Raw genomic sequence first — 13,736 nt, forward strand, 5'->3', positions numbered from 1 at the left:
AGTCTGCAGACACATGACCAGGACGAGATGTTTGAGCAGGACTCTGTGCCGGCTTGGACTGAGGGAGGTTTTTTATTAAAGGCTTCACATTTTACACAATGATCTTCATGTCTGAGGTCATGCTGGGTGATGATAAATTACTTTTCTGTGTGTGAAGGTTTGCAGAGGACACACAGCTCTGTGTTTGCAGTGTCATGTTTCATATGTGTCCTGTCAGTGCTAAATTACTGTATTTCATAATAACTATCACATCAATAAGCAAACTGCATTTCAATTAGGTGTTACAAATCTTTTACTATTTTACTGTGTTGCATAAACTGGTGATGTTTTTTTTCCAGCAGTAGATGAACACACATTTCTTGGAGACACAATGCAAATGAAATACCGCCTCATACACACACTCAAACACACATGCAGCATGATGTTTATGCAACTGGACACTGCACGCTTTGATGCGTATCTCCTCAGCCTGAGGTCAAACATGCATGCAGACCCCACTGATAACCTCGAGGACCAACCCTTGTTTTAAGCTATTTTTGTAGCTTAAAACAAGACGAGCACAGTCTCGTCTTTCAGCTGGGGCCACTTTGGGACATTTAAAAGTCAGTAAAACCACTTTTTTTAACACCTTACAGTGCTGCAATGATCACATGTCTGATTGAATTAAACTGTACGACTAGTTGTATCATATATTTCTTCCTTAGTTAAACAATTTAAATCTACTCAGCATGACATAAACCGACTTCTTCGAGCTAAATGTCTGCTGTTTGACACTGTAGGACTGCAGCAAACATACTCAGAATTTGGTCTCGTATGTTTTGCCACTGTTGAGCTTCAGCTCAGTGCCTTTTTCCCTTTGTGATTCTTCAGATTTGCAGTGCATCTTCTGAAACTCTGCTGCAATCTCCAGCGCTGTCTTATTCTCGATCTCAGGGATGTTGAACCTCACGTAGAGCCCACAGCCGCCGCAGAAAAACAGGAATAGGAGAAAACAAAAGTAATCCAGCTTCTCCTGGAAAGGAAGCATTTTGGAGGACATTTGTACGTCAGTATGATTGATGCATTTCGTCTGATTTCACTTGATTAAAAATGAAAAATATATGAAAAATATGCCAAATTTGACCAAGATAGTAATGTTCTTACAACTAAGACAGGGAAGAGCATCCCCACCACAAACAGGCCGCACCAGTTGAGAGTGCAGCCGATGATGAATGCAGCAGATTTGAATGACTGCGTAAATAATTCTCCTGGAAGAGGAGATGTCGCTCCAGCTGAGAGTGAAAAACAAAGGAAGGGCTGCATACACTGAAATAAGATGTAATCGTGCTTGCTTCAAAGAGGGAAAACTGGGATTGAAATCCATGATAAACGGCTCACATCTGGAGTGATAAACGTACCTGGTCCACTGGAAAAAAAGAAAATGAAGATGAAAATGAGACCCATGCTGCAGTACGACATCCAGGAGACCTTACTCTGAGGAAGAAGGAGTGGTTTAAGTTGCTGTTAGCCATCACCAGTCGTGTCTGAAGCATCAAAATATGCAGAAATATTCTACAAGCAGTGTCTGGCATTGCCGTGACTCACCTGCAGGTACAGAGTGACGGTGAGGAGGATCAGTATTGCAGACATCCCCATGTATCCTCTGAACAGCAGGGCCTTTTTGCCTGTATTCTCAATAATCATGAACTGTGACATCAAAACATATTTTCAAGAGGTGACCACAGGGGGGAGCTCTAACTATACATTAGGACTGTGAGAGCAGAATTTTTTTTCATAATTGTTTTCATAAATTACAAAAAGTAGAAAGAGAAAACCAAACAGATATGCTCTGTATATAGATATGTGAGGGATATTACACTCAAAATTCACTGGTAATAGGGCATAAAACAGAGATAAAGCATGATGGGATATCAGCAAGATAGAACGACTTACACAGGCGAAAGAGGTGAACAGCTCACACAGACCTGTTCCTAAGGCCGTGTAACTCAACTGGTCCTCTTGGATTCCTGCAGCACGAAACACTTCAAAAGAATAAAAGTACACCTGGAAAGAAGTATCTGTATAAGAACCAAATTATATGTCGATTTTAAAAGCCCCTAAATTAAAGACATTTAAAGTGGATTCATGTTCACAGCTTTAGTATTTATTTAAAAGATGTAAAAGAGGACAATTTCCGCAGCCAGTTTTTGGCAGATTTTGTTATGTCGAGATGGAGCCAGGCTAGCTGTCTCCCTTTGCTTCCAGTCTCTGTGCTAAGCTAACCCACCCCTGGGTTTAGCCCACGGTTTAACCTCATATTATTTGTGTCAAATCTTTTTGGACATATCAATTGACTTTAATGTTTACCAACATGAATACAGCAAAAGAAGCATTTTCATTTGTAAATATTCATGTTCGGGACACACAGACCTAATGCTGATAATTAACTCATATTATGCAAATGAATGCACCATATTCTAAAGTGCAGTGAACATTTTACTCCTCTTGTGCAAAAGCGTTTCACTCACGGCATTGATGCCACAGAGCTGCAGTGTGGTGAAGGTAACGAGGATGGTGAGGATCTGCCAGCGCAGTGCTTGGCTCCGAATCAGCTCCATCACTGAGTGGTTTCGAACACTCTGCAAAGCAGCTTTCTCCTCCAGCATCTCCTCCACCTCAACGCTGTGGTCCTTGTTGCCCCATAGCGTCCTTAAAGCTAAAGGATTGTGACAAAGCAGCAGATTAAGGTGGCGATAACACCACAGACCACTAAAACAAGCTTAACAACGGATTTATTTGTAGAAAGGATTCCCTGAAGCCAGAAATGCTGTCTCACACCTTCCTCACAGGCCCGGCGGTCTCCTCTGTCCAGCAGCAGGAACCTGGGAGACTCTGGCAGGAATGGCAGGGTGGAGAGCTGGAGTAACGAAGTGAAACCATTGAAACCAAGCAGCCAGGGCCACCTCTCCTGTGTACCAAGCAACTCACTGCAAAGGCAACATCGTCTTCAACATCATGGAACTTTATCAAAGTCTAATGTAATGTCATCACTGTAACACTAACTGCTGTCTAAAAGGGTTTTCTTGTTTAAAGGGGTCCAAGTTGTGAAGGCTAATTGACCAAAACTAATTAAAATGATGCACCAAACCTTGAAAATAAGACCCAAGTTATGAACAACACAAAGAGCCTACAACCATGCTAACAGCTGTGTGAGGCAGTTAGAGCTAAATGCTAGCGCCAGCATGCTAAAATGCTAACAAAGACAATGCTAACATGCAGGTTTAGCAGGTATATGTTTACCGTATTCAAAATGCTACCGTTAGTTTAGCACGTTATCATACTAAAATTTCCCAATTAGCACTAAACACAAAGTAGCGCTGAGGCTGATGGAAATGAAAGACATGATTTCATCCATATTGCCCCTCCCCCTTATGGAGAGGACACTGTGGGCCTTTAGAACAGTTCTGTTCATGTATGACTGTCATTTGAACCTTCCACCACCTGACCCCTCACTTGACTCTCCACAGTATCTATGACACCGCATCACCTGATCCCCAGCAGCTGACCACTGAACTTCCCAAAGGAGATGAAGGTAGCGATGGTCACGCCCACCATCCCTCGCAGCCTCTTGGGGGCACATTCAACAAGGTACATGCTTTGAACTGTGAGACCGACTCCTAGAGGTGTACACAAGGGAATCATACATTTTGAGAAGAGTCAATAATGATCAATAACTGGGTGACAAATGGTCTAGAGAACTTAAAGGCATAATAGTGACAAGTATAAATAAAAATCGATTGTCTGTAGGGTTAAATACGGAGCCAGGAGTGATGGAGCAGCCATTTATGAAGAAATTACAGACAAAGAGATGTAATGGATTTCCTTATGCAGTAGGTTCACCTGCATTAATGCCATAGAGAAGTCGTCCCACCATGATCATCTCAAAGGACATTGCTGTTTGGCTCAAGATCATCAACAGCGCTCCAATTATAGCCAAGAAATTATTAAACAAAAGGCATTGTTTCCTGCAGGGACAGGGAGACAGAGACTTCTTTGTTAAAGTCTGGAGCCATCATTAAAAAACAGGAAACAGCAGATAAAAGTTTAATTTTGTTTATCTTTGCTGGTTCTACTTTCATGGAAGTTGTCTCTTTTGTCTTCCCACTCACCTTCCAAATTTTGTGACCAGTGACGCGCCCACCAGTGACCCCACCAAGCCCCCGATGCAGAAAACGGACACAGTGAAGGACCAGATGAGAGAAAGCTGCCACTCATCCAAGGAGACACTGTATCTCTGCTGACATGTTTTGTTCACCAGCTCCTTTATAAACTGCAATCATCACATGTGTAGTTTTATTTTCTGTTAAAATTTGCCTGTTTTATCATGTTTGCTTTTCATAGAGTATGCATATGACACGATTCCATGTTCTACTTACAGCAGACGGGGAAGTCATCACAGATACACTGAATCCATATTGAAATGTCCCACCAATGCCAGCCACACAAATGGCAGCAATTACAACAGGACAGTTGAGCTGCAGAAATTAAGCACGTGAACAGTTAAAATGACGAGCCTTATATTTGAGTCCATAAATGTTCAGTTACTGTATTTAATGTATGTTAGTTTTGTTGTTTCTGCAGCTAACAGCAATCACTCAGAGCATTTTATTAAATGTAGATTTTTTCATTTACAGTTTTTCTCAATGGCTTTGGTGCTTTTCTCACATCACTTTTAAAATTTGCTTCAACAGTTAGTGCATTTCTCAAAACAATTAGTGCAAACTGCAAAACCTAGTGTATAACCTGCAAAAGCACATCACTTGCTAAAAATGGATAGTCAATCCCTCAAAAGCAAGTATTTATGTCAATAAAACTGCCAGTGTCATGAAAATGAGACGTGTATGAACAAGATAGTCAAATGGCTTTGTCATGTTTTTATGACAGTTTATTCTGTCAATGTTTTCCAATGCCAAAAAAGGTCAGAACTCTGCGACACTATCTGAAAATACTCAAGACAGCACTATACACTCCTTGTACAACCATTGAAAACAACAGTAAAGTTACACATTGCTGTAGTTATGGGGAGTAAGTGAGTACAAGACACTGAATACATACGTTTTGCATTTTTACTGTATATGTGCTTTGCAATTCTACAGCATTGTGCAAAAGAAAAATACACTGCAGTCACGTATTTAGAACAAACATAAGAAACACCCTTTGGTAGAGCTACGCACAAATGTCAACAATCTAACAGTACATTACCGAACATAGGTAAATCATTCTGGCACATCCAGATGTTCCTGTCTGTCTGGCCACCTAATTGTTCAATTAAGGAGACATTTCCAGGAAAAAATGATAAATAAAGGTATAAAAAAAACAGAATTTGATAACAATTGTTTGATAGTTCAACAATTTTGTATGCAATGACTCAAGCAATAAAATGAAGACTATTAGTTTTATTGGGAATGACTATTCAGCATCCATGAGTATAGTTAATTTTTGACTGACATAAGCAACTGATAATGTTTAAAACAGCAAGAGAATTGTATGAAAGCAACTGAAACATGTTCAAAAACATTTGCAATTTCTTCAGAGAGAGGAGAACTTGCTTCTATGATGTGCACAAATGACTAAATGTTGTGGAGGTTGAACTAAGAGTTATGAGAATTTTCATTCTGAGAAAAGCACCAAAGCGACTGAGAAAAACTGTAATAGAGCTGATTCTGAACTTATATCCTAAAAGAAAAAAAAAGCGAAGTAGAGACACATAATAATTTAAATGTTACCTACCAGGAGAGTGAAATACTGTGCCATAGCTGGAGTCTGATCTGCAGTCTTTTGTGATCATTCACATGTTAAACTGGTGTGGCGGACACTTAACTGCACTGAAATGATTAACTTTCTATTCAGGCCAAAGAGGAAATGCAATGGAAGACAATAAAGCACCCACCATATCTGGTAACTGTGTGTATATGTGCGGGTGAGCTGTGTTTGCCACATCATTATAAAAGACTTGGGAAAGGTTAATGTTTGCCTTATCTCTATAAAAGCTGTTTATGTTTATGTTTATGTATGGCTCACATTTGGCTCCATGCCTTACCCTCCTTGAACTCCTGTTTGTAAGATCAACTGTCATATCTATACTTTGTTTATGAAGCTGCTGCTAGCGGGCAATTAGCTTGTCTCAGCATAAAGACAACGTGTCTAGTGTTAAAACAACATGTGGATTTTGTGCTGCACTGTTAATTGGTGTTTTGAAGACTTGAATTCTGAAGTCTTGTAATCTGTGTGAGGATGTGAGGCAACCTGCATAGCTTCAGATTTTTTTAAAAACCTTTAGAGAGAACCAGCTATAAGCTAATTTAATCAACTTCTGGCAGTTGGAGTCGTATCTCATCTAACTCTCCGCAAGAACGTGAAAATGTAAATTCAAAACCTAATCACCAGAATGAAATGTTGGCATTGTACCTATTTGCAAACCACGGATATGTTAAGTTTGTACATTTCATACGTATCATGTCAATGCCCTTAACCACAGCAAATGGAAAGACAAAACACAAAAAACATTTCACAAAAAACAAGTTTCAACATATCCATGATTTGCAGAAACGTACAATTCCAACATTTATTGTGGCAACAGAGTATTTCTCAAAACTATTCCTTTGTGAATTCCTCTGATAACACTGCACATGTCATCGCTAGCTTGAAACATTCGGTTGATTTGTCCTCATACTAAATAATGCTATCAGGCATGTCCCCTCATCTGTTGCTTGTGATAGCTGTGTACCCAAACCTGATTCTAACGAGGCCTGCACCCAACTGAAAACAGAAACTTCCTCTATGTCAGGCACTGTCCTGCCAGATGTCACACAGCTGACCTCCATGAAGGAGCCGGTGACGGCTGCCGTGCACCGTCTCCGGGAGGTGGCGGCTCTGGATGACAACACGCTCCAGACAGACCGAAACTTCTACAAAGCTGTCAGGAGGATTGTTTTCCACAGGAGATGAAAGCCGCTACTGCTGTCACAGAGGCTCAATTTACAGCTTGACACAGGCAGGAATGGCTGACACTGTGTGAAAACAGATGCATTGTGAGCCCTTTTCACATCTGTATCAATGTATACTCATCCCATAACCATTCTCAAATGAAAATGAAAATGGCTAATGCTGCACTAACACCACTGCCTAAACTCATTGGAATAATGAGTAATCACTGATGCATGCACAAAGGTCTCACTGATTATATATTTCAACCATAAGTAAAAACATACAGATTTGACAACAATAAAGCTAAATGCAGCACTACGATCACCTCCTGACACACAACTAAAATTGTTGAATTTCACTCAAAATAGCAAAGAAAAATCAGGTGATCAGCAAAATCATTAGGATCCATCATCTGGGAACCATGAATGTTTGTACAAAAGTTTGTGCTAATCAGCCTCTGAAATCATTGTTGAGATATTTCCTTGGGTAAGCAAAACCAGTGACCTGCTGGTGGCAGTGGAGGAAATGTCAAAGTCCTGAGGCTTCATCCCCTGGGCACCATAAATGTCTGTGCCAGATTTCATGGTAATCCATCCAGTTGTTATTGAGATATTCAGGGATCACCAAAGTCAATAGGGTTTGTCCTCTGGGGACCATGAATCTCATGGTAATCCATCCAATAGTTGCTGAGATACAGTATTTGAATCTGGAATCAGGTGATGAACTGACAGATTGAGACAGATGATGTGTCTCCAACAAGCTGTATGTTGTTTTGTCGTTGTCGTTGTTGTTGTAAACTGTCATAATTAATGATTTTTCTGAAGGAATGAACATTATTGAAAATCACAGAAAGAACCATTGTACATTGTCTTTTACTTTGGAAACTCACCCAATTAAGCTCCGGACCGACATGTTCTCATTGTGTAAACTGCGCTTAAAGTGTGAGGCTGGTTGAATTCCTGAAGGCGTCTGATAAGGCACATGAAAGACATCCTGGTGAACGAGCTGAAAAGTGCCACACTGCTCCTTCAGAGTCAGACTGAGAGAAACAACAGAGACCGAAGAGAAGAAATTGGGGCACTGAGACCAGAGTGAGAAATACAGAGATGTGCTTCATTGTGTTTGAAGAGGAGAAAATGAGAGCAGATACTGATTATAAATGGTAACTGCGGGATATGCTGCACCTGACAAAGGCAGAGGAGAAGGATGGCTGGTTTTATAGCCACTGAGAACAGAGTGAGGAAATGGAAAAGCCTGAAACTGAATAACAAAAGGGCTCAGTTGTGAAATTGTAACATATAAAAACATCAACTACCACAAGTTCCAGGGTCGTGTTTTTGGAAAACAAAACAGTCCCTTGATGAGGTATATGATATTTTGTAGCCATCTGCTAATGCAGGATAAAACTACACCCCTGGAAACTCCTTGAAATGCACATTTTACAAACGTCTGGACCTCTCCAGTAACAACGTGCACAAAGACCAGCTGTTCAACTGCAAATCAGATGAACGTCGTCAACTTTATTGCCGGATTGGAGTTATTTTGAGCATCTGGAAGTCTGTCTGTCAGACCTCCCACTGTGGGCAAAACGCAGAGACGTGTATGCTCTTCTTTTTAAAGCTCCCTTTAAACCAGCGACTGCAGCCGCAGTGTGTGAAGGACACACTGGTCTAAGAACTGTGACGATCACTGACTTTAAAGTAAAACTAGATAAGTTTTGAAATGAAATCCAAATGAAAAGCCGACTTTAAAACCAATAAAGCACACCCCTTCTACGGCTTTAGTTGGCCTTGCATGATCAGTAGTTTCTAAAAGCTAATGTTTGCTAAGGTTAGCAAATAGATATTGTAGTGTAACTACTGCTGAATCACTCACTGTGCAGACTTTATGACTCTACTTGTGCTGTTGTTACACATTTACAAGACACTGTGTTTTGCTTACAGTGTCCTGAAATGTGAGAATCTTTATGTTTTGTGCTAATTGGTAAGCTAATTAATTTAGCATGCTAACATGTAGTCCACAACTTTGGTCCATTTAAATATCAACAATCATTATTTAGATTGTCATGAAATCTGGTTCAGACAAGCAGCCCCTCAGACTCCACTATCTGTCCTAACGGCCTCTACTGGTATCTAACATTTGTCACTGATTTGTGAATGTTAGCATACAGCCATGCTACACTAAGATGGTGAACATGGTGAACATTTTACATGCTGGATGTCAGCATATTAGCATTATCTCTACTCGTGTTAGCACACTGATGTTGCAATTCAGCTCAAAGCACCGCAATAATAATAAGAAGAACAACAATACATTTTAATTACATATATTTTTCATGCAAAAAGAGTTCTGTGTCTAAGCATGGCCTCACAGAGCTGCTAACGCTGCAGAGTCTTGTTTCAGTCTATCTGTTGTGGGCCCCTAAGCTTAATGGAAGTGTGACATTAATCACTGGCGAACGTCTCTATTGAAGTCAGCCTGCTAAACCGTTTCATAACTTTCTTCCTGGAGACAGACAAGACAAATACCAAATGTCACTTCAGCATTTTCATGGGAGCTCTTACTCATTTTATTATTACAATGATCAAAATGACGTTTGCTGTTATCCAAGCATTTGCACAATATATATATGTATATGCATCACATCCTAAAACAATTCAATGATAGTTTACCGCACCTTGGAAGGTGCTATTTCCATATTTTAGTAACATAGAAATAACAAATGATTAATGCTCCATCAAACCATATTTGATATTTCAACATTTGATTAAATGATTTGTGTTGTGTTGTTTTGTGCGCCAGCAAAAAGCCACAGAGCGCTCGGTCTAGTATGAGAAAGTTCTACATTAACAAACAAAATTGTTGCTGGACTAATCAGTGACGCACATCATCCCAACATCATCCCTCCGTCACTCCCAGAGTTTCTTGACGTGACTATAAATTTGCCATGAGGTGGCAGTAGCACATCTGATATTCTCAGCATGTGTCTCTTAAACTATGTGCATCTGTGAGTCTGGCCTCTTTTTTTCAGGTCATCAGAGAAACACTTGGCAGCAGAAAACAGACACTCAAGGAGTCGTGCCAAACTTGTAAGGTCCTCCCAAGTAGACAGAGAGTCATGGCAACGCTTGATCACGATGAATAATGAATGGCTCCTAGGTTCACTTTACAAGGAGCTTTTCAGGTTCAGACACACACTCACTATATTCTCATTATCTGTGTGAACTGCAGTCCGGGCAGGGTGACTTATAGCAACTGAGGATTTTACAGTTTCGCCTCTACCTCTGCTGAATATTTCCACTAACAGTCACTGTGCCCTGCTCAACAGAAATCAAGACCTTTTAAGCTACGTTAAAATGAAAGTTGCATGAATGCAACAAATCCTGACTCCACCAACTCTTCCACTGCAGGTTTGATATGCAGGGCAGTCAGACTTCAGCAGTTTCTCCATAAACGCTCTCTTTAACTCTTACAGATACCGTTAAACAGTATATTTTCAAGCTGCCCACATTGAGCACACACCATAGCTGATTAGCATGTGTGAAGTAAAGCACACACAAGGGATTAGTCCCGTGCTTTTGAATCTATGTGGAGCTTTAGAAATGAATGTCTTAAAGGAATAAGCAGCCTGGAGGGAATTAGCATAGCTTAGCACTTAGAATTGAGACATGGGGGAAAGCTAGCCTTTAAAACTCACTAATCAACATAATGTATCTAGTTGGTTTAATCCATATACAAACCAAAATCTAAAAAGTTGTGCTGGGCTTCTTCTTCACTAGAACTTGTTCCACCATATACATAGCTGGCCTTGCTTTGTCCAAAACTGTCTGCCCACAAGCACTTCTAAATCTCAGTAATTGACATGTTATATCTTGGGAGTTATGTAGTGTGATCGAACAATTCAATAAATAGCCCAACACAAAAAAAGCCCTGTGCAACCACAACTTGTCATTTGTACATTCAGTTTGATATATTGTTTTAATAAGACGGCTTTAGAGGCCAGGTGTTTCCCTCTGTTTCCTGTCTTTAAGCTATGCTAACTCCCTGTAGCTTCATATTTAGTGTACATATTCTTACATGAGACTGGCATCAATCTTCCCATCAAGGCTGATTCTCTTGGAATAAAAACCTGCAGCCACGTGGCCGTTTATCGAATAGTTTGGACATGCCTGATCTAAACATATGTAGCCATACTAGCGTCATGGCTCTATGGCAATGTCAGTTGGTCCAGACTGAAATATCTCAACAACTGTTCAGTGGATTGCTATTAAATCTGGTACAGAGAGGACAAATCCTACCAACTTTGGTGATTCCTTTAATTTTGTTCTAGTGCCACCATGGCGTTGAAATTTGTAGTTTTGAGTGAAAACATTCACGATCACCCTGCTAATACTCCACCTTTCATCCAGAGCCACCATCAGGTCATCACTGCAATTTGTGACAATTAATGACATTCAGTTCAGCCTCAGCTGTGCTTTGTGTTATAGTGCTAATTAGCAAATGTTTGCATGCAAACACACTGAATTAAAATGGTCAACATGATACACTTTATACCTGCCTGACATCAGCATGTTAGCATTGTCAGAGTGAGCTTGCTAGCTTTTGCTCTGAGCACCATTGTGCCTAAGCACAGCCTCACAGAGCAGCTGTCGACTCTTGTTTTGTTGTCCTACTGTAAGGCTCGAAAATCAATACCCCCACTTTAGAATATTACACTAAAAAACGCTTAATTTAACATTCTGGGTTTTATCTGACTCCTGACAGATGTTAGAGACATTCCCCTTTCACTGAAAGGCATTCGGCTGCAAGACTCTGCTAAAGTGATATTTTCTCATCTCCAGGTGGATACTGGGACGGGATAATAGGTTACAGACCTGAAGAGATTAAAGAGCAACACAGGTGAAAGATGTAGGTCATGTCAGAGTTTGGGATAAACCCTCATCAGTGCAGCAGTGAGCTAATAAACAGAGCATTGCTGTCTGCAACCATAATTTGTACTTAAACAAAATGACAAAGGCTCATGCATTCAGGTTCTCTTTGTCAGACACACACACAAATGTGCACACACAAAATTCAAAGATAAAACCTGCACAGCTTGTCACATTCGTCCTCAAAGTGCCAGTCAGGATGGATCAATTCTCTAATCTCCAGTGGCAGCAAGGAGACTGGTGCAGCTGAAGACAAACCAGGTTTAATACCAGAATTTTGCCAGTATTGATGTCAATAATAATGAAAACATTCAGATTTGTCGAATATGTTTTTGTGAAGTAACCAGACAATCTTGTCCTTGCAAAGCTGGTGTGACACCAACACTCTTTTTACTTTATATGACACATTGATCCTCCGTCAGCCAAAGTCATCTGGTCATAAAACACTCGGGTGTGTGAAGTAACAAGACAGACAGACCAATTAGGCTGTGAATTCCTGCCCGTGCATGCAGGCCTGTTGCCCATTCTCCATATTATAAATGACAAAATTTCAAATGAACCACCACAGCGGCAGTATATCACTTCACTCGTGGAAATAAACTTGAAACCTGAGACTCAGAATTGCATGTTTTATATCGTGCCATCATGCCCTTGAGCGTGTCACTTAAACCAGATTGCCAGTAAATCTCCAGCTCAACACAAATCGCTCTTCTGTCAGGTGTGACGCGCCTTAAAGCCTTCTGGATTCAGGTATCAGGGACATTAGAGCAGGAATTGGAGTAAAAACAGGTGCAGAATGCTGCCGGCAGGCAAGTTTCTCACTCAAGTCAGGTATCCAGTGTCCATATGACTCAAAGCTAAATAAATCATGTTCAATTAATTTCCAGCACAATGCAGGCGGGTGACATTGGATTTTTGGTGAAGCGTTGGGGAAAGGATGGATATCCAAATCCAATTTCAAAATTATACTTAATATACTCTGGCAGGTTTTTATCAGTTTTTATTTATTTAAATCTTCTTTGTGTGTAGATTTAATATCATGGCTGTTCTTGCTGCTTTGTTTATTCTTTAGACATTTATTTTATCTCAGCGATGTTTCTGCATTAAGCATCTGTCCTTCATATATCTTGATTACAAAGAAGATTGTGGCTTTGCTTTGAAAACTGTAAGCACTTAACTGAACTCACACACGCATTGACATGGCAGAAATGATGTCTGCGGACACACACATTATGAGCCGGTTTACTTCTAATTTTAGTATTTGTAGTATTGTATTATTTTAGAACATACTTCATATTCTGTATATCATTTGCAATTATGTGTGAAAATACATTAGATGTGATAAAATAGATTTTTGGGCAGTCGAGCAGCTGCTTTGTACACTGAAAAAAGTACAGTGCTATTGTTCATTCTGTGTAATTCCAGCAGCCTAAAATCATTTCTTTATTCTTGTAGTCAAACATTCTTTAATTTAAAATTTGACCAAAGTGTTTCTTATCTGGATTAAATTACGTTGGGAGTGGAAGACAAGCAATGAAAACTTGATAATACTTTACAAAAAGGGACATTAGTTAACATTAGTTGCAGTATTAAGCATTGATTAGTTCTTACTACAGTCTGTGATGGCCACACCACAGACTGACAGCAGTGTTGGTGGGGGTTTTTTTTTTCCTGAAGCAGCAACAAGGAATTCTTAACTGGTTATGAAACAGTCTGGCTCTATATGACCTTCATAAGTAAATGAGACCATCAGTGAGAAGATGTCTGTTCGTATACTCAGCAAGTGAATGTGTTAGCTGCAGGCTCAGATGTCACCCACGTGCATGAATGGTGCTAAAACAA

The 13,736-nt window shown here is 40.1% G+C and overlaps 1 protein-coding gene across 1 annotated transcript; it reads right to left on the reverse strand.

Annotated features, from left to right (window-relative positions):
• Positions 1–796: 796 nt before the first annotated feature.
• Positions 797–5,793, reverse strand: slc2a11l (solute carrier family 2 member 11, like). The gene is made up of 12 exons (XM_041959822.1): positions 5,770–5,793; positions 4,416–4,514; positions 4,149–4,309; positions 3,880–4,004; positions 3,527–3,656; positions 2,818–2,966; positions 2,508–2,695; positions 1,933–2,043; positions 1,585–1,686; positions 1,398–1,473; positions 1,144–1,271; positions 797–1,012 (listed from the first exon to the last, which is right to left on the reverse strand). The coding sequence occupies exons 1-12, from the start codon at positions 5,791–5,793 to the stop codon at positions 797–799; spliced, it is 1,509 nt and encodes a 502-aa protein (XP_041815756.1).
• Positions 5,794–13,736: the final 7,943 nt, after the last annotated feature.

The sequence above is a fragment of the Chelmon rostratus genome, chromosome 19 (genome assembly GCF_017976325.1).
Source record: "Chelmon rostratus isolate fCheRos1 chromosome 19, fCheRos1.pri, whole genome shotgun sequence".
NCBI classification, from domain to species: domain Eukaryota; kingdom Metazoa; phylum Chordata; class Actinopteri; order Chaetodontiformes; family Chaetodontidae; genus Chelmon; species Chelmon rostratus.

What these genes read in the sequence shown, in the direction of transcription:
- slc2a11l (XM_041959822.1), bottom strand. Translation starts at nt 5,793, where the DNA reads ATGGCACAGTATTTCACTCTCCTG. An exon ending in CCGTCACTCTGTACCTGCAG is followed by an intron (nt 1,474 to 1,584) that starts GTGAGTCACGGC and finishes CTTCTTCCTCAG; the next exon opens with AGTAAGGTCTCCTGGATGTC. An exon ending in TGCTCTTCCCTGTCTTAGTT is followed by an intron (nt 1,013 to 1,143) that starts GTAAGAACATTA and finishes CTTCCTTTCCAG; the next exon opens with GAGAAGCTGGATTACTTTTG.